At 38.7% G+C, this 27,298-nt stretch overlaps 1 protein-coding gene across 5 annotated transcripts in view; it reads left to right on the top strand.

Annotated features, from left to right (window-relative positions):
• GAS2 (growth arrest specific 2) overlaps positions 1 to 27,298 on the top strand; it is a 150,359-nt gene that overhangs the window by 78,782 nt on the left and 44,279 nt on the right. For all 5 annotated transcript variants that reach the window (XM_024214850.3, XM_024214848.3, XM_024214846.3 and 2 more), the window contains exons 5-7: positions 11,274 to 11,337; positions 17,235 to 17,379; positions 21,730 to 21,837. In XM_024214850.3, coding sequence (XP_024070618.1) covers positions 11,274 to 11,337; positions 17,235 to 17,379; positions 21,730 to 21,837 — 317 coding nt within the window. The remainder of the gene's footprint in view (positions 1 to 11,273; positions 11,338 to 17,234; positions 17,380 to 21,729; positions 21,838 to 27,298) is intronic.

Raw genomic sequence — 27,298 nt, 5'->3', positions numbered from 1 at the left:
TGAATGTGTTGACAAAGACCAGTTTTGAGGCTATTGCTTTGAAGATATGTGAATTGTATCTTATCACATTTTATGTAGGTTAATGGTATTTTTGGGTTAATCATCCTTCTCCCATGGAAAAAAATCACATGGAAGGCAAACAAAATGATCACACTTACAAAGCTCTGAAGCTGTGGAATATCTGAGGCAGAGGGGTTTGCAAACACATGCGGGAGCAAGAGGAATGGACCCCTAAATGTATGAATATTGTGAGATCGACAGCTGGATCTGTGGCTAATCTGGTATCTGTGTGAAGATTAAGGCCCTGGATACTCTCTCTCCCCCCCACCGGCTCACAGACACAGTGCTGCCATTGGCCGTGCCCCTTCCAATTCCACTGAAATACAAGTACAAGAGACCTTCCTTATTGGACAACTTCCTCTCAAGAAATGAAGCTAAAGTATTCCTGAATGTATCAAGCACAATTCAGATTAACCTTTATTAGAAGAACTTGATTAAGCAACTCATTTTTGTTGACTGGTTGAGTGGTCTGTTAAAAACATGTTTTGCTGTTTATGGTTGTTGTTTTTCCTCTTTTTGAGTATTGTGACAAAGTTCCTCCTATCTTGGTGGGTCCTGCACTTATTGGCAGATTTTCTTGCCTCAGAGATTCACCATGTGGGTTGGGGAACAGCCCAGAGACCTTCCCCTCTGGGAGAACCCACAGTCCAGGTCAATTGGGAGGTTTGGGGGGAACCTGGGCCCGCCCTCTATTCCGGGTTCCAGCCCAGGGCCCTGTGGACTGCAGCTGTCTATAGTGCCTCCTGTAACAGCTACATGACAGCTACAACTCCCTGGGCTACTTCCCCATGGCCTCCTCCAAACACCTTCCTTATTCTCACCACAGGACCTTCCTCCTGGTGTCTGATAACGCTTGTGCTCCTCAGTCCTCCAACAGCACACCCTCTCAGCTCCTTGCGCCTCTTGCTCCCAGCTCCTCACGCTCGCACCACAAACTGAAGTGAGCTCCTTTTTAAAACCCAGGTGCCCTGATTGATTCTAGAAGCTTCTTCTTAATTGGCTCCAGGTGTCCTAATTAGCCTGGCTGCCTTAACTGGTTCTAGCAGGTTTCTGATTACTCTAGCGCAGCCCCTGCTCTGGTCACTCAGGGAACAGAAAACTACTCATCCAGTGACCTGTATATTTGCCCTCTACCAGACTCCTGTACCCCACTGGTCTGGGTCTGTCACAGTATTAATGTCTAGCAAGATATCCATGCTAATGGATAGAATACCTGGAAGAATTGAGGGGTGACTCAGTGTCAGATGTAGGACCTGAAACTAATTTGAGCTCCTTTTCTGAAATTGACTAGATCACAGGTTGATGGTGTCCATTTAATTATAGAGCTTCAAGCAATGAGAATTAGTATTTTTACCTGCTTTTTGCTGGAGCTCTTAGCACAATGGGATCTTTATTCTGATTAGGGCCTTCGAGTGCCAATGCAGTAGAAATAACAACTGCTGTAATAGACCTTTACATTCACTTTCCCTCTGGACAGCAAATAAAAATTCAGTGAAGCTAAGAAATATAGAAGTGGTGAGATATGTCTGCACATGACATACTGGTGTTTGCATTGCTTTATGAAAGATCTTTGTGTCTTTGAGACTGCATAGCTCTGGAGATGGGGTGGTTGCTAAGGTAACAGTTTTTGGGGTTTTTTTTGGTTATAAACCGAATTGATGTGTAAAACCTGTGTAAATTGTCAGCGGTACAGCAAATGTTTGCTCATCCAGTCTCCATGGTCCTCAGTTTATTGGTCTCAGTCTACCTGATTTTGTGTCCCTCTCTCTTCTTTATTATCTTGCTTGCCTGCCTATGGTATATAAAACCTGCTTTAATTAATTAGAACCACTGTTACATCTATATTTAGAATATTTCCCTGTCCTTGTCCTATTTAAATCTAAGCTCTTGCTCTAATTTTCTGTTTTTGCTGTGTTTGGTTTTATGAGGATGATTTTGATAATATTTCTGAGTAGTTGAAAATGTTTGAATAATTTATGATGAAATAATGGCAAAATGCCCTGAGTCCCTTGCAGGAGGGAATAAAACTGCGGACACATTTGATAAATAATAGTAATAATAATAATAGTTAATATAAATTATTTTATTATTAATTTTATTAAATTTGGATCCTCCTCCTCCTTGAGGGAGGAAAACTCATTTAATAAATCATGGAAATCATAACAGTGGCACAAATATGTATTCCCTGTGTATCCAAAGCTCCCATTATGATCTATTTCTTAGACCATAATCACTCACAGATATCCTCCCTCAGAATTGGGCACTGTATAAATACAGAAGCAGATATAATCACTGCCCCAAAGGGCTACACACTATTGATTTTAATGGGAATTTTGGGAGTTAGGGAGGCCTCAATTCTGCAAGGTACTGAGCACTCTGGATCTGATCCAGTAATGTATTTAAGAACAAAAGATATACATCCAAATGGATTACCACTGTCACCTACACTTCTCCCCTCAGACTTCTTGTATATTTTTAAAGCTATTGATCCTGTGCTTAAAGGATACGCACAAGCTTAAGTGCTCTGTTGGAGCAAGGCCAGAGTGCTCAGCACCTGTGGGACCAAGGTGAGAATGCAGGATCTTTGGTAAGGAAGTAGAAGAAACGATGTATTCTATTTATTTTTCTAAGTACAATTATCATGTCATCAAGCAACTTGATTTTACAGAGGTCCTTAACGGGTATAAATCCTGAAGTGTGTAAATAGTGTGTGGACACACTGGACCTGATCTCACTCATTCACACCAGTGTGAGTCAGAGAAGTGAGTTCTGATTTACTCCAGAGCGATGGAGAACAGAATCTAGCTCATTACTTTTTATAAAATAGTTTGCTCTTTAGTAATTTATCGTCAAATGAGATACTTTTAGACCTTTTTAGACTTACATTGTTCCACTACAAAGGAGTCTGTGAAGCTGAGTTGCCTCACTTCATTCGGAACTCTGGGGCCCTTGTGCCTCAGGCTGGCCCAATAGGTCTCTTTCTCCATTGCCTTTCCCGATATGTAGTTAGTTATACCCATGTGAAGTGGGTATAAAATGCTACTAGAGCTCAATGATACCATGTCATACTCACTTTGCACTTACTATGCACAGGTATGATTGCACAAGGAGCAAGGCAGGAAAGAATCAGGCGTAATGTCTCCAGCAGTAGAGGGGACTGATGCATCAAGACCCAGGAACTACCAGTGGCATCTCTCTCTCACACCACATTTCTCCCTTCCCTCAACCCTTTACCAAATCAGCAGTATTAACACTTGCATGGAACAGTCCCGAGTACTCCAACTGACCAGTACCACTCTGACCAGCCCCAATGCAGTTGCACAAGAGGGGGGGTTGGGGAGACTCCTTGCATCTTCCTCAGCACTGGTGCTCCAACATAGTGTCCCTTTCAGTCACGTCTTTCACAAACAGCATATCTAAAGAATATGGGATTAGAATTACTTACCAGCAACAACCTTATCTACGGTCCAAATTTTTGTCCTATAGGCAAATAGTGAGTGTTGCAGTCCATGGGTTGTAGTAGCATTTGCACCTGCAACATCCCGCAGAAGTTCCCCTGTGCAGGGATATAGGCCAGTGGATCCATGAGACTATGATAATACAATTTACTAGAAGAAGTTTGCATTCAATACTGAGGTTATTTTGGTATGTGGCTTAGACCTGAAGAATGTTGTACTCTGGCAAAACTCCCATTAGCCTCAATAGGAGTTTTGCCAGGGTAAAAATGATAGAACTCAGCCTGATGCACATAGTTAAGAAAGTTAAGGACTCTTTGTTAACAATGACTGTGTCTATACTCTAATGTTATTTGGATGGTTATAGGATGTGGAGCCAAAGAATATTCTTCATCTATTTCTTCGAAAAGAATCTACACTGCAAGAAAAGGGTTTGCCATTAACTGTGCCAGCATGCTAATGTGTGTGATTTGTTTTAGGTGTGTTTGATGGTATTGTTCTATTCATCCTTTGTGCTTGTATATTCCGTGTGTGTGTGTGTGAGAGAGATGTCTGACATTGACTTCTTTTGATGCAATACAATGACCACCCTTTAGTAGAGTAGGTTCTCTAAACAGTGGTCTGCATTGTTTTAATGTTAGTAGTAGAATAAAACACAGATGTCTATGTCCTCCACTCTAATGTTGCTTTTTCACTGCTGTCAAAAATAAAGCAAATATTTACTGCTTACATTTTATATGCACAACATAGAGCAGTTTTTTCTTTGTAATACTCTTAGTATTTGCTCAGATTTCACATTTAAAAGAAAGTAAAAACAAAATAAAATCTATGACTATGCCACTATTTTTCAAATGACTATTTACAATTTGAAATATCGGGTTATATTTCATATCCACTTGCATCAGAATAAGACTTTGTTTCTATCCTTCACAGTGTTTGACTAAACAATCCACATCATTGTTGAGCGTGTCTTATCACTTTGAACCTTATTTTATTAGCACTACGTTAATATATACCAGTAAATCTCAAGTGTTTAGATGTTCCATAATTAATTCCATACTTATACCACAGTTGAGATTTAGAAGTCATGATACATCCCATTTGAAAAACTTTTACAGATTGAGAGATATACCAACACTATAATTGAATATAGTGAAAAAAATAGTGAAGTAGCTCACTGAGATAAGAGTGTGATGTTATCACTCTTTCTTGAACACTGAACACAGTGCAGAACAACTAAATTGAGTTTGAGGGAAGGTGGAGAATAACTTATTTTGTTGTCATAATATTGTCCCAATATGTGGGATTGTTTCCCTTAGGTATTTATGAAGGTTAAAGGATACAAACCTCTTTGGTGATTATGGGGTGGGGACCAGGTATTTAGAATGAGATTTTCAAAGGCACAAATATGGGTTATGGGCCTAAATCTCACTGAAAGTCAATGAGATGTAAGTTCCTAAATCTCATTTGTGCTTTTGAAAATTTCCCCCTTAAAGGTCAGGGAAAATCCACATTAATGACATAATACTGTAGTCACAAATAGTGGAAATTCAACCCAACTGCTGTAATAGGTAGTGCAGGCAGTGACGCCTGTAATTAAGGTTGCCAGACACTTTCCATAAAAGCTTGTTTTCAGCTGCTTATAACTTGCCAGCCTCAAACTGTTTGGGCTGAAATCTTCCATGGTGCATTTCTGCCTCAGGCTGAATTTTTTTGGAAAGTTTCATCTGAAGTTGTTCATCCATTCCTGAGAGTTAGGGGAAAATATTATTTGCCCATGTTAAAAATATTCTTAAAATTGCTTTATTGATAAGAACGAGCACCTTTATACTTTGGAGCATTTTGCGGGCCAGGTCACCGTGGTGTCAGGGATGTCATTTTTGCTATCTTAGTGAAAATTTGCCCAGATTTGACCAAGTTATAAGCTCTGACAAGTTTCACATGCTTGATAGAGACTTCTTAAAATTTAACAGCTATGTTTTCTGAAGATTCTGTCTCAGCTGAGTATGCTCCATCCCCTCACAGTTCCTAAATGCTGACCAGACTGCAGGTGCCATCCCTACAGAGTGACTGAGTATGTTCCACGCCAAGTCTGCAGGGGCTGAGCAGGACTTTCCCTGCAATTACTCTTCCCAGATACTGGGGCCTTCTGTGGTGCTAGGCACAGACTTGCAAACTGTCTCTCCTGCATTCTGAATGCTCCCTTGCTGGCATCCAGATAGTGAGGAGGGGAAAGAAGAAATAGCCTGACTCAAGTGCAGAGGAGTGACAAACAGAGGTGGGAGGAGGAAAAGATGTAGGATGGGGTGATAGGGATAAGAGGTGAGGGAGGAACGTGATAGAAGCCTGGGGAGAGTTAGGAACAGGATCCAGCAGTGGGAGAAAGGGGCAGGAGCAGAGGGGGGCACAAAATGGGGGAGGATTAAAGACAAGGGGGTGAGGCAAGGGGGGGAGGACACAAGTGGGAGAAGGATGGGCAGGAGCTGTGTCATCGGGGGATGGGGCAGGAGTTGTTGGGGAGAAGCTGAGAAATGTATGTAGGAGCTGGGGAGCAGGGAATAAGAGCAGAATGGGACAGGGAGAGGCTGGGGTGGAGGGCAGGGGACAGGTGCAGAAGAGTCTGTAACTATTAGAGAACACTTCTCTAGAAAATCTAAAGGACTTTGTACTCAACAGTCATTTGCTGTCTAGCAAATAGCTGTGAAACTTGCAAAGTGTGAATCTCCATCCCTGTCTAGTGGGAGGCCCACATATAAGATAACAACCTTCTACTATTACCAGTTATTCCCTTTGCTCAAGTGGTGTCCGGTGGATCTAAAGATCCCCATCCTGCTGATGACCCATATGGGAGAGGGGAGGGGCAATATGGTTTCACAAGATGAAATTGTTTTTTCTATATTTACATTTTTTAAAAAAAAGTTAGGAAATTGCATCCCAAAAACCTACATTAATTGAACATTAAGGTTGGAAAGTCAAGCACTCAGAATTAAGAAAATGCTCAAATTAAGGCTGCCCTTGTAACCTTAATTCAGCCCTCGTGAACATATGCTTTATGACAGTCTTTAATTACATGTTCAGATACCATTTTTTTTTTTTCTACAGGACCACTCCCTCATTCAGTGCCCAGGACGGTTTGTATTCTGGGAACAAATCAGCCTTGTGTAGTGAAGGAGGCTGTAGGGCCAAAGCCTCATTTATTGCAGAAGTTGGAAGGTGTGTTCTGAATGAATAAGGGGATTGTAGGAAGAGAAAGGACAGACTAATGGCTAAAGCAGTTGAATGGCACCCTGGAGAACAGAGTTCCTGTGTGCTGCTGGGAAAATCACTTAAACCAAAATTTTCACAGGTGTGGTTGCTGATTGCGTATTCTTCATTTTCTGGGTGCCTGACTTGAAACACTGGGGTCTGATCTGTGGAAGTGTTGAGCACTCACAACTGTATCAGAGGGCAATGGGTGCTAGGAAATGCTACATACTCTGAAACATAAGACCCTAATTATCTCATATAGGGCATCCCAAATTAGTTGACAAGTTTGGCTTTAATTCTATGGCTCCATTTCCATGTATAAAATGGGGATAATAATACCACCTTACCTTACATGGGTGTTGTGAAGATAAATTCATTAATGTTGTAAAACACTAAGATGACAACACCACAGGAAAGCCTAGAAGGAAACTAGTAATTCTGTATTCAGTGCAGGGTTTGGATAGTGTGCAGTGAATAATGCATGCGGCCACACACTGAATGATGAGGATTTTTTTTGTAAATGGACAATACCATCCATCCTGTGCACTGAATGAGTCAGAGATCCGGTGGAAAAAGTAGTATGTGATCATGTAAATTAAAGCCTTTGGCATATGCCAATGCACAAGGGGGTCAAATTAAGTTTGCATAGGCAGCCTTATTTCTGTCTTTTTCTGACTATGGAGTGCTTGATTTTGCAACCTTAACAGTTTTTAATGTAGGTTTTTGGATGTCATAAATGTTACATGTATGTGATAATTCAAAGTGTGTTAGTGCTCGTTTAATAATATTGTCTTGAAATTATTATTAGAAATGCATTGAATATATGTGATAAGAAAATGAACATCAAACACAAGGGAGGAAACTTAGGTATCAGAACAGATGAATCACAAATGTATATTTTTATTCAAACTGCTTGAGAGGGATTAAACTGCCATATAAACTATATAATTAAAGAATCTACATATGCTAAATGATGCACTTCTTAAGGACAGAGTGAATTGTTGGCAGGAAAATACAAATGTCTCCTTTTTTACATCTATCCATCTAGTACATTGACCTGGGTTGTAAATGAGAAGAGAAGTTTCCCCTAAATGAAGACATAAGGGACCACACTCATCCCTGGTGTAACTCTATAGACATCAGTCGAGTTATAACATGAATTATTTTGGCCCATTGAGTCTTATTTTGTTCCTTATGATGCTTTCTTTATCAAGATGAATGGCTATTGCTACAATTACAATAAATCTGGTATTTAGCAAACTTGTATTTGCCACTCAGTGTTTGAAGGATCAGGTAACCTTTCAGGTCAGAAAGTTGAGGTACTGGTAATAATTTAGAAACATACATTAAGTTAGATTCCAGTAAGTAATTCAGAAAATTATGAATACAGTTCCCACAGGAAGCAACAGCATACCACAGGTACAGATGTAAGATTTCCATCTGAGTCTGTAATCGCTCACTCCAAAGAGGAATTTCCTCTAATCCATGAACTGTATTACTTGTTACTGAATATATGTATGTACTGGTATCAAGGAACTGCTTTTTAACCCTTGAACGCAGACACATTAAACAGGATTCCTACCTTGCTCCAGTGCAGACAATGCATGGGCATTTTCCTCAAAATCACAAAGACAGTCACAGGTTTTCCTGTTCAGTTCCAGATTTACACTCTGAAATACCTGCTTACATCATTGTCAAAGGATAACATAAATGAAAGTCACACTGGCATAAAAAGTTTAGAAGATTTCCACACCTTCTATCACACCTTCCATCAAAGATCTTAAAGCACTTTACAAACACTGAATTTAGCCTCCCAGCACTTCTGTGAGAAAAGGAGGTTTTGTTCCCCCCATTTTGCAGAGGGAAAATGTGTAGAGTAGCAGCCACCTTTCAAAAAGTGGATACTAATATTGAGTACCTCCAGTTTGAGACAGAAGGCATCTCAAATTGAATATCTAAAAAAGGCACCCACAATCATTGCTCACTTCTGCAAATTTTGGCTTTAGAGACTCTCAAGTTCACATAAGAGGTCTGTAACAGAGGTAGGAATGGAACCCATGTCTTCTGACTTTCAGAACTTTGCCTTAAATCCTGACCACATTGCTTTGTTAGCTAATAGTCCATTTAAAAGCACTAGTTGTAAAAAATATAAGAATTCTATTTTGAGAATCTAAACTATTTCCAGTGGGTACTGTATTCTATACAGAATGGCCTTTGTTTTCGCCTGAAGTTCATGAACGTGCCTGCTGGTATAGTCCTTAGGAATGCTAACATTTTGCTGTTAGAAATACTGTATCACCATATTCTTATCACATCAACAGATGTTTGTTTTTATGGTTGGTTATTGCCTGCACAGCTTGTCATGCTCTAACAATGATTTCACTCTTTCACATTGTTCATTGTGAAATGCATGAAATGTGTCTGGAGCATTGTGGGTCAGATTCACTGGAGCACATTGTTTTCATTTAAGAAGTAGAAGTTTGAGCATTGGCAGAGACTTTGTCCTTCATTCAAACCCTCTTCTTATGTTTACAAATACTTCCACCCAAAATGCACTCCCCCCTGCCCAGCCTTACATCAGATGTTTGCAGATGTAAAGTAGAGGTCAAAAATATTTGCCCCCTATACTCCACCAAGATATTTCTAGAACTGGTTTATCCAGTGTGTTCTTGCTGTATATTTATATATTTCTTAGCATTATGATACATTTAATATATTGATTGTGTTGAAACAGTTTTCAGGTGGAAGCAGTAGAATGTATGCCTGGGCCATCGGTGTACTTTTTTTTTTTTTTTTTATTTAACATATTGGTTTCTCAGTAAGATTAAGTCTTCCATCCATGAATTAGTTTATGGCAAGGAAGAATATTAGGAAGGATGGAGTGTCCAGGTCTTTTTTTACATCTCTGATATGTCTAATAACAGATGGCAGTAGAATGGAAATTCTATTCCCAATGCCTTGCCACTTTATTTTTCTGCTATGCAGTTTTCCTTCTGGAAATATTTTTGGTTCAGATTCTAGGGGGGAAATGCATATATATTTTTTCAAAGTATTGCTGAATATACAATCCCAAAAGTCATTGGGACAGATCCTCAGCTGAGTAAATTGTCAAAGTTCCATTGATATCAATAGAGCTATACCAATTTACACCATCTGAGGATCTGTCCAACTTTGTATTAATTATATTCAGAGATATCTATCTCAGCAGTTCCCACTCAGAGGTCCCTGTGTACAGCATGTAGGAGACGATGAAAACTTCCTTGACTTAAAATTTTTAGCCTCTGAGGCACCTATTGGTAGGTGTTTTTCACCTGGCTAAGTCAAATGAGTCAGCACATTCCCTAAATGTTCATATAACAGCTATCTAAGCTCTCATGAACACAACCGAGGTAGACCGATTTCTCTGCCACTGGTCTTCTGGTTCAGGATTCATTTATTCTTCAGGTGCCAAATTGAGCCCTGGAGTAAGAAGGCAAATATTCCATTAAACAAGGGGAAACTTGTCCATTTACACCAAGGTCTGAATTTATCCCCAAGAGCAGGATTCCACTAAGACAGGTATCTCTGGAGAAAAGAAAACAAGGTACCTATAATTCTTATCCTCTGAAGCTATACTTCCAAATGGATTGCTCATCACCCACACTCCTCTCCTCAGATTTTTTGTATATTTTTCCTTATTTTTCCTTTTACTGGGTCTCTTTGGGGGCAGGGGGGAGTTACCGTCTCCAAGTTTTTAAAGGAATTGATATTGGAACATGATGGTGCTTCCAAAAGTACCTGACTGAGTGGTCCATGAGGTACTGCAGCTGCCTCCAAAGCTTAAAAGCTATGGGAACTCCCCCCTACTCCCCCAGGTCTTGCACTGGACCCAAGCATGGCAACTTGCATAGATGCATATCTTCAGAGAACAAGATTTACAAATAAGTAGCTTTCTTTTCAAGAGCTGAGTGACTTCCTTGATTACCCTAAACGCACATTGTATTCAGAGGGAGTGCTTGAGTGCACAAGTAATACAGGATCAAGTTTATAGAAGGATTTGTCTTCACTAATATAATTTTAATATTTGCTCATTTATGCAGAGGAAGAAAAACAGTTTCCTACGGAATACATCTTTTTAGTTTATAAAAAGTGATCCAGAACCCTTTGACATTTCATTAGTTTTTAATGTTCTTTAGGAGCCCTCCATTTAATGTATAATGGCGATAGGTAGGCTGTATTATACCAAATTGTATAAACCAAGCTTTGGTGATCTAGGCTGGGATTTTCAAAGGACCCTAAGGGAAATTCAGTGGGAGTTGGAAGCTCCTTTGGAAATGCTACATCTTGGGTCTTAATCCTGAACTCTTTATTCAGGCAAAAATATTTTGGAAGCCAATGGCAGTTTTGCCTAAAAGAGGCATTCAGGACTAACATGCTATTGACAGCCATTAGTAAGCTGGGATCTGTTTATTACTGAAACCCTTAAAATACCCTTTATTGTAAATATTTTCTATCTTCATTTTGCCTTTGCAGTCCTCCACAAGCAGCCCAGAGAAGTGTGCCTTTGTTTGCTGGAACTTGGAAGGATTGCAGCCAGGTAGGTGAAAATATTTAGAGAATTAAAAAATATTTATATTTTGACAGCAGTGGCTACTGAGAGACTTACTAACTCAGTGCATCTTCATGTTAACATTTACACTGGCCAGGGTCAAGGCAAACACCCACTGATAGTTACACAAGAATATCTTGTGGGCAGTTGTTCAAAGAATATAATCAAATCTCCCTTAATATAGCAATAAGATTTTTCTGCTGTCTTCATATTGCAAGGGGGAAACTGATATGAAAAGAAGTTTAAAATTAGAACAGGATTTTTCTAAATAAAGTTGTTCAATTCTTACTCCTTATAATCATGTTGTCTCTGTAACTAATCGAAACTATTTTCTCTCTAAATCTTCTATATTAGCATATAACCCTGATCCCACTGAGGTCAATGAACATTTTCCCACTGACCTCAGTGGTAGTAGAATCTGCCTTCAGATAGCCTAGATCTGATTTCATTTACTCTGGCTGTAACCTCATTGACTTCAGTGGAGTTACTCCTGATTTAGACTGGTGCAAGATAAGAATCAAGCTCAGAGATTGAATCTCTGCTACTAAGACAACTATTGCTCTTGCTAGATTCTGTCTATGCTTTATTCGTAGAGGTCAGATTGTGATATCGTTACATAGTCACAGTGAACTTGTAGTCCCTTACATGAAATCAAAGGGGCTACTTATGGAGTAAGGTATTTTCAATGTTAGTAAGGATGTCACAAGCTAGTCCTAGGGCATTATAACTCAACAAGGTATCATTCTTTGTTTTTAAGAAAAAGTTTGCTTTAAATTCATTAATATCTTGAAAAGCAACTTCACTAAATTGTTCCCTCACTCCCAGGCAACCCCATTCCAATGGGGATTGCATGGGAACGAATATAGAATTTTGCCAGCTGCACTTGACTTCTTTAACTTAAGTTTGAATATCCTGGGTTTTCCCATTTGTACTCTTTCATAGCAGTGTATCCCTTAGGTGTAAAAACAATTCCAAGCCATATCGTGCTATCACTTATTAAGCACAACTTCGCTTTTTTTTTTTTTTAAATAGACCATGCCCGTTTTTTTGGGTTTATAAAAAATACTCTTCATTTCATCATCCCATGAAGTCAATGGGAATTTAAAAAAAAAAAAAAAAAAAATCGATCAAGATATGGTGTAAAGAAAGTCTCTCTCTGGGGCACAGCCCTAGCTGGGCTGGGGCCCCTCAGCACGCCCAGTTGTCACCATAGGTTGGCCTAGTACAGGCCACAGCCTCCTAATCCTTGCAGTGGACCCCACCTTGTGGGCCTGCTTGCTTTGTTTCTAGGTGGGGGGAAAACAAAAGTTCAGATTCAACACAAAATAAGGCCCCGCCTCGGATTAATAAAAAAGCAAAAATGTTTGTGGCACCACCTTACTTCAGGGGTACTTACTTTGTTGGAGTCCTTACAGCTGGGTAGCCAAGTCAGTCTTTTCCTATCAGGGTTGCCCCAGGGACTCCTCACAGAGCTGGGGGAGTTTCTTGCATGATGGTTACTCCTGCTACACAGGAGCCACTCCTTTCTCAGGGCTTCCTCCCTTGCTGACTGAAGCATCTTCCTTTTTAAAGCCCTGCTCCCTACTATGCATGATTGCCAGGGCTGGAAAGGTGGGGCTACCTTAGCACACAAAGCCTTCCAAGCCCCTTCCCTTTCACATATGGCTCATATTTTAACCAACCTGGGAGCAGAGTAACAGGCAACACCTTCTTCCCATTTTGACTTATTCCTTTTCCTCCCCCCTAAAAAAATCCTATCCCAATATAGGATTTGCAAACTCTCCACAGCCTAGTAAGTTTTCAAAATGCACAGGAAATGCTGGAAGGGGTAACATAACAGGGTTATGTCATTTAAATGACAAGTATCTAATGGCGTTCTTGCTTTAAGTGTGCTAAAATCTGAGCTACGTGGGAGACGAGTGATTTGAATAGACTCTGTGTTTTGTATGTTGGCTGGATTTAACAAAGAAGAAAGCATTTCAATAAACCGATCTCTCCAATAGCTATTGCTTTAAATTACCCAGGAGGAACAATAAGATGTTAAACAGACACCTTTCTTGCTTTTTAAAGCTCTGTTCACCCTGAAGATCGAACTAAGTACAAGGAGGTGTTTGGAGAGATCATCCATTCACCAGTAAATCCTCAAAAATTATTTTCTCAGATTTCAGTGTTTAGGGCCTGATTGAACTCCTAGTCAAGCCACTGACTAATGGGTCTTTCCACTGATTTGAATGGGAGTTGGATCAGCCTTTACTGAGTGATAGATAGTACAGATGGTTTTTTTGTGGGGGAAACCAAAACCTTCCCCTCACCCTATTAAACTGGCATTCTTTCTAGAAACAAACCTTTTAAGGTTCTGTAAAGACTGGAGACTTTTTTTTTCAGCTGTAACTGGAATGTAGAGGAAACAGAGAGAAAAAAAATCTGATTTCATTTAAACAGGTGTAAATTTAGAGTAACTATTGACATCAGTGGAATTACTCCAGACCATAATTGACAGCTGAATTTGTCTGAGGGAGTTTCTCAGGAGATTTTCAGATTACTTATTTTGCTGATCAAGGGTCTGATTCCCCTTTTGCTTACATCAGTGTAACTCCATTGACTTCAATGGTGCTACACTACTTTATATCTGTATTACTGATAAGAGAAGCAGGTCCTAATCAGGGGGAGATAGCCGTTAAACTGCCTGACTTTTTTGGTTTCTTATCAAAACAGAACCTAAACATTGGGCCATGTTGTGTCTTGGTAGCCTACAATGAGGGCAGAGCAAAGTCAGCCTTTTCCAGACAAGAGGTAGGCACAATCTGTCCTCTTCTAGTTTGCACATCACTATCAGGTACATGTCACTGTGTAGATGCTACCAGATAACTCACCATACATTATGGAAGCCTTCATTATTAGCAAACCATCTAAATAGTTTTCAGCATGTTTTCCTTAGTGATTTGTGCCCAGCTTCTGTAACCATTCAGAGAGTTGGGCTGATACTGTATGCCCACTTAGCAGAGAGATGGAGCAGCCTGACTTGATTGAGCTTTGTCACCATTTGTACTGAATACATGATCTAGCAAAGAGAGAAACTATTGCAAGTTACTACTGGAGCTTTCACTTAAATGTCTGAATGGGAAATTTCAGAAATGGTAAATTTTTTGAGGAAATCATCTAAATAAATAAATAAATAAATAAATAAACACCCTCTTGACAGTGGGTTGGCCTTTCATTAGTGAAGAGTTTATTTGTATTTCAGGCTCTGTACAGACCTTCAGGTCCTGAGCCTGCTGTAGTAATCTGTGGTCCCGATCTTGCGGTCTTTGCTCATGTGAGTAGTTCCAGTTGAAGTATACTCATGAGAGTAAGAAGTGCAACATCAGGGACAGTGTTAGACAGAGAGTCAGCCCATTATCAGAAATTAAAATCTTGTTCTGCATGTAAACAATTGCTAATCAGCTACTGGCCCAATCAATAACTTTCCTGATTTTGCTCTTTTGTCCATGTGATGGAAATTAAAGCAGGAAATATGAGTAGAGTGTATAAGACTCACAGACTTTTCATTAAAATTAATACAATGAGCCAAATTCTGTACTGACTGATCCCACATGAGTGGATTGATAGTCCTTGTGAAAGATGGATGAATCCTATGGGGTAAAATGCAGTACTGACTTAAGCTATCCAGTTCCATTGCAATCAATGGGATTGTGCAGGTCTGATTCATTTTCACACTCTTGTAAAGTAGGAGTAGCTCCAGTGAAATAGTTGGAATTACACTGAGGTAAAATTGACATAAAAGAGAGCAAAATCAATCTCTCTACGTGTGTAAATATGTCTTAAAGAATGCTTACATTCTGGAATGCGAATTAGGTGCAAATATATCTGTGTGCTGCTTTTTGGTGGTATGACATGCAATAGCTAAACTGTCTGTTCTACAAAAAGAATTGGAATTCTTCTTACGTGGCTGTAAAACTTTTTTTTTTTTTTTTTTTTTTTTTTTTTGTAAATCAGCCCCCAGATGTCTTTTGTTTGAAAATTATAGTCTGTTGAGAAGTTATATCTTTCTGGTATTGTACTTAATTTTTCCTTGGGAAAAATAGGAAGTGGTGCTCTTAAAAGTCTATCGGAGATCATTTTACAGTCTGATGCTGCTCTATTTGTAGTATGCAGAAGACAGGCTAGAAAGGAGTAGAAAAGGAAATTCCCAACATAGTTCTCAGAACAGGGCTTGTACCTTTTTTTGCATGGCAAGCCACTGTGAGACAAGCAGAAGGATTTCTTTGTCGATTCAACCCTCTAATTAAGCTGTTTGATTGTGATGCAATACATGGAGGATATATGTTTAAATTTAATTTCAACTGATTAGTAGAAAGAAGTTTGTTAAAGTTATCTATAATAATTATATACTGTCTATTGTAATGATAGAAATTAGAGGTGAGTTAGATTCTGAAAAGCAGCAGAAGCAAAGAAGCAGCATTAATGCGAGTGGGAACGGTTTATTTGATGAGTAAGGCCTCATGCAGGTGTAGGCTTAGAGCCCAGGGGGAATTTAATGATTTACAGCATGTCAGCATCTGCAGACAGACAGGAAGTAAATGGATTGTATATAAGCGATCGCTCCAATGTTGGCTGACTTTTCGTTAGTCAGACTGCACCAGTTAGCAGCCAATACAAGCACAGATTTGGTTCTTAGTTTTCTGGGTATTAACTTACTACGCAGCAGTGTGATTAGCTTGTAATTTGTAATGAAAAATGCAAGGGCCAATATATACACTTACGCCCTTTGCCTATATGACTTTAAGTTCTATGATAATGTTAGTCTTTAATACTTGGTATATTTTTGGTACAGAACTTTAGTGGCTGGGTCATCAGCTGGTGTGAATCAGCGTAGTTATGGATCTGGTCCTAGGTTTTTATTTTACACAATACAATATGTATTTTCACTATACAATTGGTTTGATGTGAATACCTATATTTAGCATTGTTGTCTTTAACTAAAAGGAAATTATCACATAAAAATATATTTTCTTTTCTTGTTCAGTTGAAAAAGAAAAACATGGGGTGTAGTTCAGTGGTTAGTTCTGTGAAGTGGGCATCAGGATTCTGGGATTCTGTTCTCAACTCTGCTACTCACTCGTTATATGACATTGGCCAAGTAACTTACAACCAAACTTGTAAAAGTAACCACTGATTTTGGGTGCCTCAATTTTTTGAGTGCCAAACTTGAGACCCTTTAAGATTTTCAGGGATTCACTTCAATTGGAACAGTGAGTACTGCGCAGTTCTTAAAAAAAACAAAACAAAAAAACCCCACCACAGTTTCAAAGTTGGGCTCCCAAAAATTGAGGTGCATAAAATCAGTGGCCACTCTTGAAAAAATTTGGCCTGAATCTATCTCCATTTACCCATCTGTAAACTGGCCATAATACCTATTATGGTGGGTTATTCTCAGGTTTAACAGATTAATCTTTTCTCATATAGATTTATTATGAAAACTATTTAAGTTTTCATAATTCCTAGAAAAAGTCTGAGGGGATGGTGAAATGCGAAGTAGATGTTCTCTGAACTGAACTCTCATATCATAACAATTTTGGGATGTGTCTATCACATACCAAATACCATATCACATATTTATAGATGTTTCTCTAACAAACAACAAGCTGAAGACTAAGCCCATTTATTGTAAATTTGATTAAATGAGAGATGCTATTTTAATTTCACACTGCATATTTATTATACTGATAGCAGCTACAATAATATATCATGTACTCATCCCTTCATTAGTGTGTTTAGCAATTTTGGGTTGCACAGCTGTGTATGTATGAAGTTTATGCATCATGATCTGTTAAGATATGAAATTCTTTGTAAGCACTGGTAATTTGTTTGCTTGTTTTCAAAAGGTTTGGTGTGGAACCTCCTGGGTTAATAAAGCTGGAGAAAGAGATTGAACAAGAGGAAATACTTTCAGCCCCTCTTCCGTCTCCTTCACCCTCCCCAACAAAGTCTCCAGGGAAAAAGAGCACAGGAAAACTGTTGGATGATGCTGTAAGTGTGCTTGGGCAAGCTTCTTATCATGAGATAGCAACAAAAAAATAGACTAACATCTTCCTGACACATTCTGACATACACAGGACATAAGGGCCTGAGTTTGACATCTCACCGCATTTAGAGGTCTAACAAAAAGATTTGCAAGCATCTACAATTAATATCACTTGTGACCACAATTATTTACAGTTTGGGGAATTTTAGTGGATAGTGGAAATCTGCAATTTGGCCCAGCTTTGCAGTGCTGAAGTTCTTACTGAGGGCCAGGTCTGGCTGTCATTATTTTTATTTTATTTTATTTTTTTAAACTAGTTGTTCACTGAACTCTCAGTTGGTGTTTTGCCTGAGGAAGGACTGAGTCAGGACTGTGAGATTTGTCACTTACTGACTTGTACATATTTCTAACAAAACATTTCTGAGTTATTTGAGCCTCTTTTTATGCTCTAGTTCTGCATGTCTCTTGTAGCATAAAACAAGTGCAAAATAGATTTTTCCTCACTATTACCAAGGAAAATAGTTGCTTTACAATTAATTAATCTCTTTATACCATACTTCTCAGTTACACTCCACTAGAGGCGTTCATTTTGAAACAGCTGGAATCAGCTGAAAGAGATATTTTGAAGCAATGAAGAGGTTAACTAGGAAATTACAAATATATTCTATAAAAAGAAACAGTTACTATAGTAACTGCTATATCACATGGTAGATGTACCACCTGGGAGTTGCAAAGCGCTTCTTGAAAAACCTATGTGCCACTTTTGTGTTACAATGAGCAGATGGAATATAATGTTCATTCTTTTAATGAAAAATGTATTTTTACAATGTAAATAAGTTACATTTAACTTTTATATTTTGTGTCATCTTTAACTATGCAAACCCACTCATTGCTTTTCTAGGAGAATTGTGGAGAATGCGGGTATGTTTAGAATGGAAGAGGTGACTGTATATCTCAGGGGAACAGAGAAGAGAGTATGAAGGCTGTTTCCAGCCATCTTCTTTAATTTAAAAAGCAGTAGGAATAGAAAGGGTTGAATTTATTCAGTTAAACTCCTGATCCTCACTGCCCCCAGACTCTCACACTATAAACTAATGGCAGCGCTCATACAATCCAGAGACAAAAAAATAAAACAGGGTTTCATTTTGCCCTCCACTTCCATATTTGATTTTTAAATTCCAGTCAATAATACTTCTATGCCCATCAGGCCAGTGAGGTTGTGGAGGCAGCAATGGCAAACGCAGCAGTAAGGGCTCAATTATCCTCTGGTTTGTATCAGTTTTTACACTGGTATAAATTGATTGGCTTTGATTCTCCCCAATACTGAGCTGCTCTATGCTACTTACCCAGAACAAAGCAACCCTAAAGGTAGCAGACCTAGCTACTGGAGGCCTCCCCCTGCTCAGGTGAATCCTTGGCAGCATAGAGTTATCATAACAGATCCTACACCACCTTCTGCTGGCTTCTAGTATAAGGAGTGTCACCAGAGGGCATGGTTGGCATGTATCTACATACTGGCGATCCCTTCCTGTTAGACCCTGGGGGCCAAGGGGAAACTGATTTGGGGAGCATTTAGAGGATCACTCTGGTACACAGTCCCAAGTTCAGAGGACATATAAGTCCATATATACCTCTTGCACCACCTGCAACCTACATTCGATATGACCCATTGACTTCAGTAGAGTTACTCCTGATTTATGCAGATGGTAGAGGTCCAGAATATCTTAAGATTGGTTTGATATTCAACATCCCTGACCTAATACTCTTGATCTATGCCAGTGTGAATGAGAGGAGAATTTCCATTGGAGTCACTGGAATTATTCTGGTGTTAAAACAATTAAGTGACAAGAAAATCAATCCCAATGACCATTTTCAATGTGTTTAGTGCCAAGTATAATTTCAAGCTATGAAGTAAGTTTCATGACAATATTACTGCACATTTTTGAGAGAGGGAGGAATCATTCTCAGCAATTATTCCCGAAAAGAATAGATGGTAACACTGGATCATTTTAGCAATAAGATGGAAAGCCCTCAAATTAGGTGATAGAGCGTAAGTCAATTTTAAAAGATCCTCTTCCTGCCCATCAGCTGAGAAGATCAATTACAGAAAAAATGATGTTAGTTAACTTGTTCGCTTTTTACATCTATCCATATCCCCAGTTACCTCCAACAAAAAGAACATTCCTTTGACATGTTAAAAATTTCCCTCAAGTATAAAGCCTAAATCCTAAAACCTCCTACTCTGTATAACAGATCTGTTCCTGTATTTTTGTCAGACAACCAAAATACCTAACAGAGCCCCAGTACACGACCCTGGCGTTTTTCCTGTCTAAGACAGTGTTACTCAAACTTTCATCAGTAAGCTTTTCTAACAGCTTTCTTTCTGTTCTCAGTCTCTTTTTATGGGGCCTTAGTTTACAAACTGGATCTGAAAAGGTCTGTTGAGTGTTACGTGAAGTGGACAAAACCTTTGGAAAGTGCCTCCTGCATTTTGTTTCATTTGACATCAATACATTAGGTCAGCTTTCATCCAAGAGAAGGACAGTATGTGGAAATGATTGCCTTCATGCACTTGTCAGTGTTGTTTCTTAGCGGAAGTGCTATTTGAATGTCAAATTAGAGTTCACTCAACCAGATCTGCTCTTTGACATTGATGGTTGTGCTACTTTAAGATCACCTAAAAGTTCAGAATATACATCTACTAAATATTAATGTCACTGGTTTCACATTCAAAGCTGAATTCTCAGTTGGAGCTGAAGTTTGGCTGATGTAAATGAGGAGTGGGACAAAAGTAGCTTTCAACAGCCCTTGTTCATCCCTGATCCCCGGGCTTTGGGGTCCATTTTTTACACCAGTAACTTAGAGAAGCCTCAAGGCAACTCTAAATTACACCTGGCTATAACAGCCCCCAATTGGCTAATGCAACAGCAGGCAATCATGAGAGAACAGCAGCACATCATCTACCTCAGCCATGTCCCTGCACTGGTGAACATCTCAGAGCTGAGGATAGGGGGAACATAAATGGCACCTTTCTCCCTGCAGCTCTTCTGAATGGCACTGAGTTTAGCTTGGGTCCTGGCTCATGATCAGGGCATAGTGTTTTACCCAGGTGTAAATGGCTATGCAAGGTGAAGATAGTAGGAAATCAGGTCCTCTATCTCTAAGCTAAAGTAATGTTAATTTTATTAGTAGAGAAGTCCTGCTGGAGAAATTACTGGACAGCCTCCTTTTTGTGTATCAGATATAGTCAGGACTCCAATACCTGGACTTCCTTTACTTTTCATCTGAGAATTGTAGGTGGACTAAATTGTAAATCTACCCACCAAAAATCAGTAGAGTTCAATTCCATTCACATATCATCAAGCTCAGATTGACAAACTTTGGGCTAAGTTCATCACTCAGTTATATAGTGCAATTCCATGGCAAACTGAGTGTCTGAGAGCATCACTGGCTTCTACTTTATTTTTCCACACCTGGGAATTCCCTTTTGACTTGAGAATCCTCACAACCTTGGATTTCACAGATGCTTTAAAAAACTGCTGTTGTATTTATTTTTCATTTTAATATTTTTAATAAGTAAGAATATAGGTTTGTTTAATGTTACCATTTTATGTAATTGAAAATACACGTAGATTTCAAGAAGAAATTATGGCCCAGTCCTTGGGCCCATCTGAACTCTGCCCATGACCCAGAGGAAGGACACATCATCTATATTGTCATTACTGATGCAAAGGATCCTTCTGCAGATATTTTAAGATCTATAGGGTCTTTCTTGTGAGTCCCCAAGCTATGCCAGAAACTCTGCAGAGCAAGAGAAAAAAGTGGCCCTGAAAAATCTGTGATCACTGATTTTTCCCCCCCTTTCACATGGCTTAACGTAAGAGGAGAGCCTGTGTTGCTAATATCTGAATGCTATATGAGGTTTATTACTATTTGATTCAAGGCTTTACATGTATCAAACGTGCCAAATCCTGAAGGCTTCATTCAGTTTTTACTCATTCTTAATTCAGCAAAAAACCCATTGAATGCACTGGGATTGTTCCCTATGGACCACATAGAAATGTAGTATAGATTTCATGATTTTGCCCATTAGTAGCAATGATGGTATTGAAATCAGTGTCTTAAAAAGTCACTCAGTGCCATACTATTAAAAACATTAGAGTTGAGAGAAAAAAGAAGTAAGACAATTTCAGCAATAGTGCCTTAATTAAAAGCCTGAAGAGGTGTTAGGAAGAAGTCATTTGTCATGATGACAGAGAATAAATCAAAGGCATGACATTATGTTAACTGCCCTTTTGAACAGTTTGCTGCAGATACACTCTATGAAAGAGATACAAAAATAACTTGTTTTTCAGGTCAAACACATTTCTGAAGATCCTCCTTGTAAATGCCCCAATAAATTCTGTGTGGAGCGTCTTTCACAAGGACGGTACAGAGTTGGAGAGAAGATCCTTTTTATTAGGGTAAGAAGTTTTCATTTTTCATGTTATGCAATGTCCCTTTTGGAGATCACTGATATCTGACAGCAACATTTTTTAATGCTTGGGCTGCTTCTTTCCAGGTTAAAATGGCACCACTGGTTAATGAGAGAAAATATTTTCTTTCTGACAAGTACAGATTCTCATCCACAGCACAATTGGGGAGATATAGTCCCGGGGAGGGAGGAGGGGTAGTTAGGTCAGAGAATTAATAATGTGGTAGATCCTCCTACTTCTAGGTCATTGATTCCATGCTAGCCATGATAAATGATGACTAAACTTCTTCACAAATAGAGATGATGGTTTCTTATTTCCTGTTGGAATAATATTTTTGTCAAAAAAGCCATCGTCCCACTTTGTGTTAATCGGTACCCTTCTTGACAGTCTCAGGAGAGAGGTCAAAGACTGAATGAGAGTCTAAATTACTCTCCCATCCCTCCATCCCATGGTTGACGTACATTGGTAGGGTAGCATGTGCAAAATTTCACTACTACAGGCACCTTTCACAGGTACTACATTAACTCACGTATGGCAGAATTGTATTGGTAATACACATAGAATTTCTATCTGGTTGAGCTGCTCCCAAAAGGCACCATTTTGCATTCATTCTGAAATCTTAATCTTTTGTATATTTGCTTATTTTAGTAATTTGAAAATACCCAAATTATTGATTTTATATAGGCCAAGATCCAGTCTGTCATTATGTCCCCCCCTGCAACATACATTTGTGCTAGACCCACGTAGTAGCCAGACAAAATTGCAACTCCTCTTCTCATTGGAGCAAATGGATTGTGCTATCTCTACTCCACCAGGGGTACATGGCTCTGCTCTTGCACAACTGGGGGTTTAGGACCTGATCCAAAATCAGTAGAAGTAAGTGAGAGTCTTTTTAGCCAAATGAAGTCAATGGGAATCTTAGCTTTTTAACCTAATCTAATATTTACTCCCTCACATTCTCAGTCCTTCATTCCTTGAGGTCCCAGTTCAGCAAAACACTAAAGGATATGCTTAACCCTAAGAAGATTCTTAAGTCCCATTGAAGTCAAGTGCATACTTAAGGGCTTTGCTAAATTGGAATGGACTTAAGCACGTGATTAAAGTTAAGCACATATTGAAGTGCATTGCTGAATAGGAGCCTGAAAAGCCTTAATTAATTCAGAAGGAGTTCTGAGTCTACAAGAAATGAAAGATTGGGCTACAATATGGACTGTGCAAAGGAAGTTTAATGTGCTAAAGAAAGGAATTTATGTTTTATTGCCTATGAAACTTCCTTTTAATGCTACAATATTTTTAGGGCACTAAAACGATTACTTTTTAATCAGTTTGTGCAAAAGTTAATGTTAATCAACCAAAGGCCATAGCTGTGCATTTTTGCACATAATGTATGGGGTTTTACAATTCACATTTCTAGTTTAATTTTTGTCCTCTATTACATTTCACAGTATCAAGTTTCACAAGTCACTGTTGTTCCCATTAAAAACACATTTTTAACAGTGGAAAACGAGTAACTATAATTTTACAGCTGTACTTTTAAAGTAGCCTTGTATAAAACTGGTGCTTTTTAGCTAGCTTGCACTTTTGATTTCTTCCTTTATTTTTAGTCTTAAATCACAAATCTTAAACCATTCTTAACCTTCTCTTTTTGATAAACTGTAAGTTTTCCTTCCAAAATTTTGTGTCACAAATTCCCCACTGCTGGCTTCTCTGTTATACAATTCATTCCAAGTCAGTTTTCCATTCCAAGTGTGCAAACAAAACACCCCTTTCATATCACGCTTCTGCATTCCAGGTAGAATTGTGCCAAAAAAATCTAACTGTGATATGGATTAGATATCAAACTGCAGTATTAGGGCTAGATCCTGCTCTATTAATGTCATTGGAAAATTTGCCATTGACTTCAATGGAAGTAGGCTTGATCCATAGTTAGTGTGCTTCAAAAATAAAGTACATTATAGTTTGGTTGCACTAGAATCTGTTTCATGGTGCGTTCTACTGGGTTATAGTAATTCTTCACCAGCTTGTTTTAACCCTTCAAGCTATGGATTTTTCACATATACATAAATACATGTATTAGGCTTTTCTTTTGGACCCTTTAGAAACTTTCTTACATATAGTAGACTTGCAGGTAGAGAGATGCTTAACTGACATTTAATTTCACTGGCCATTTGGCATCATCTCCTGATGTTGCTGGGGATAACTTTTCCTTCTGTCCCATCTGTTCCATTTATGACATGGGTTGTTTCCCTGGACACTGCCATCAACTGTCGCCTTGCATACAAAGTAACTGGCTAAAGGATTTGGATGAAATTTCTAGATTAGTTTGGTTCAGCAACAATGTTATCTGGATTTATGGCTCTTCAATTAGAGCCCAGTGGAAGAAATTCCACTGACTTCAATGGGACATGGGTTAGGGTCTTATATGGTGAAAATGTTTACTGATGGCTTGGCTTCTGGACTGGAGTCTGTGGCAGCCCACCTCAGAGCAGGGACCTCAAGGCTTTCCCTTTTGTGGACAAAATCAAACTCTGAAATACTGAAATCCTCTGCAGACCAGAACTACCTTTCTGTGCATAGTGGAGAGCTGCTCTGCTGGCCTTAATTTCTGCTGTGGAGATGCCTGAAGTTATAGAATATAGCTCTTAACTGGCTGTTTGTTCTGCTCTGCCATCCTGGATCTAACTTTTCACTGATTTACATCAGATACTATGGTAACATTTTCAAAAGCACCTAAGTGACTTAAGAAATTCAATGGGAGTTAGGCACTAAGTCACTTAGGTGTTTTCATAAATTCTACTAGGTGCCTATCTGCATCTTTAGACACCAGAATACCTTTGTAAATCTGGCCCTCCCTGCCCAAGTCACTTTAAAAAATGGGACTTAGGCTTCTAAGTCACTTAAGCACTTTTGAAAATTTTACCCACAGGCTAAAGTTCACCTGCTCCTGTAAGCTGGCTGAGTGTACCTCTACTTGTCACTTTTGCCTGCCCACTTTTAGATGTCACCCACTTCCAGGGGCATCTAGATACCATTGTGTGTGAAACTTGTGAAGTAAGAAGATAGGCTATGTCTATACTTAGGGTGGTGTGTAGAGTTCAGGAACTACATGTGAAAGGCAGACTGCATCCACACTTGTCACTGCAGTGTGTAGTTATACGCCGTAGTGAAAGGTTGGGCAGGGGGGAAAGGCTTTGGCGGGGGAGACAGTGGGACATTACACTGCTAAAAATAGTAGTGTAGACATGAGAAGTATTTATTTGGCATTTAGTGGCATTTACATGTGATATGTGGGCTGTGTAGGGTATCTACTCTGCTTGCTTAACCCATACCTCACAGTTCACACTGGTATTTACAGCCATGCTAGCTGGGAGGGTAGTGTCTGTATTCTATAGTCCACCATATATGTAGATGTAACCGTAGTTCATGTCTGAGAACTTATATAGCACTTTGGTTTAATGGTACTAGTATTATTGCTTGGTCATGGCATAATTACATTATGGCCACATTAATACCTTTGTGTTCATTATAAATACAATTATACTGTAACTACAGTAGATGAGTTAATGATTATGGGACAATAAAAAGAAAATGCTAATGAGTATTTAATGCAGTTATCCCTCTGCACTAAATTCCTCTTCCATTCTGGATCCACAACTTTTTTAATGGACAAATTAAGAATACTTCCCTTATTTTGTTTCTGTAAGGATTTATGCTGCTATTTTTAAAGCAAGTTACAACCCCACCAATAAAAAACAAACCTAGCAGAACACAATCCTCATGTGCAATTTACCCAAAATTAATATTTGTCAGCCTGGAATATTTGTCACAGAAAATATTTTTTCTCTTTGAAATAAAAAAGAAAACAAAAATACAACAAACCCAATCCTTCACATGAATAATCTTCTCTCAAGTGAGTTGTTTCACTGAAAGAAACAGGACTACTTTCCTCAGTGAATTACTCTCAGGAGTAAGGATTATAGGATCAGGCATCAAATCTGGTTTTTTTTGGTATTCAGCAGAGTGTATTTACATGTGATATAAAAAGAGAGCAAAATGTGTAACAAACAATATTAAACCATAATGGAAATCTTTATTTAACAGTATGACAAGGACCTGTCTGACAATATAGTATAGCTAAGGTTTGTTTCCCCTTTCCAGTTTCCTTGAGATTGGGAATTAACAGATTGGATTTCAGACCCTGCTTAAACTGAGCCTGCCTTCCATGAAGTGAACATGAAAGCTTAAACACTGAAAACACTTGTATTTTAAATAGGAATTGCATCTTCTCTTTATTCTGTTCTTCCTTAATTCACTTATATGGTGTTTGCCTGCTAGGCCAGAGTAGATAACTGTAAAGGCTGTTAAATGCTGGTAACAGAAGATGTGTTTTATAATAATGCATGCTAATTACTTGAATTAAAAGAAATGATGGTATCCTATTTAATAATGTATAAATCTTATCCTTTGGTTTAGAGTTAACACTCCCACATGCATATACCATGTACAGGAAACCACTGGCACATTAGCTCTTGGACTAGATGGAGTAGATGACCTATTAAGGTCCCTTCCAGCCTTACATTTCGATGATTTTGCTCATTGTGTCCCTTTCCCACCATTGTGTCATTCAACTGCTCCTTCATAGCCTCAATCCTTCAGCTATAGTATTTAAACTGACAAAACATTTTTTTAAAAAATAAATGGAATAATGAGATTATAACAGAAACATGATGAAAATTTTAAAATTTCACTAAAAGAAACCTTTTATAACTTGCCTTTTTAGATTTTGTTAGCATTAGTTCGTTCAGGCCTGAGGTACTAAACCCCTCAATTTCCATTGAGGTCAATGACACTTCAGAGTGCTCATCTCCTCATAGAAAGTACAGTAGAATCTCAGAGTTACAAACACCTTGGGAATGGAGGATGTTCGTAACTCTGAACAAAACGTTATGATTGTTTTTTCAAAAGTTTACAACTGAACATTGACTTAATACAGCTTTGAAACTTTACTGTGCAGAAGGAAAATGCTGCTTTCCCTTCATTTTTTTAGCAGTTTACTTTTAACAAAGTACTGTACTGTATTTGCTTTTTTGTGTGTCTCTCCTGTTGCCTGACTGCATACTTCTGGTTCCAAATGAGGTGTGTGGTTGACTGGTCAGTTCATAACTCTGGTGTTCATAACTCTGAGGTTCTACTTTACTAAACAGATCTTTAATCTAGTGGAGAAAGGCATAACAAGAATGAATGGCTGGAAGGTAAAGTCAGATAAATTCAAATTAGTAAGGCATAGATTTTTAACGGTGAAGGTGGTATAACCATGTGAACAAACTATCAACAGAAATGAATTCTCCATCTCTTGAAGTCTTCAAATCAAGATGCTCTTCTTGAAGATATATTTTAGTCAAACACAAGTTCTTGGGCTCAAAACAGGGGTAACTGGGTGGCATTCTAT

The sequence above is a fragment of the Terrapene carolina genome, unplaced genomic scaffold, assembly GCF_002925995.2.
Source record: "Terrapene carolina triunguis isolate 2854851 unplaced genomic scaffold, T_m_triunguis-2.0 Scaffold96, whole genome shotgun sequence".
Lineage (NCBI taxonomy): Eukaryota > Metazoa > Chordata > Testudines > Emydidae > Terrapene > Terrapene triunguis.
This window is presented reverse-complemented; position numbering and strand designations above follow the sequence as displayed.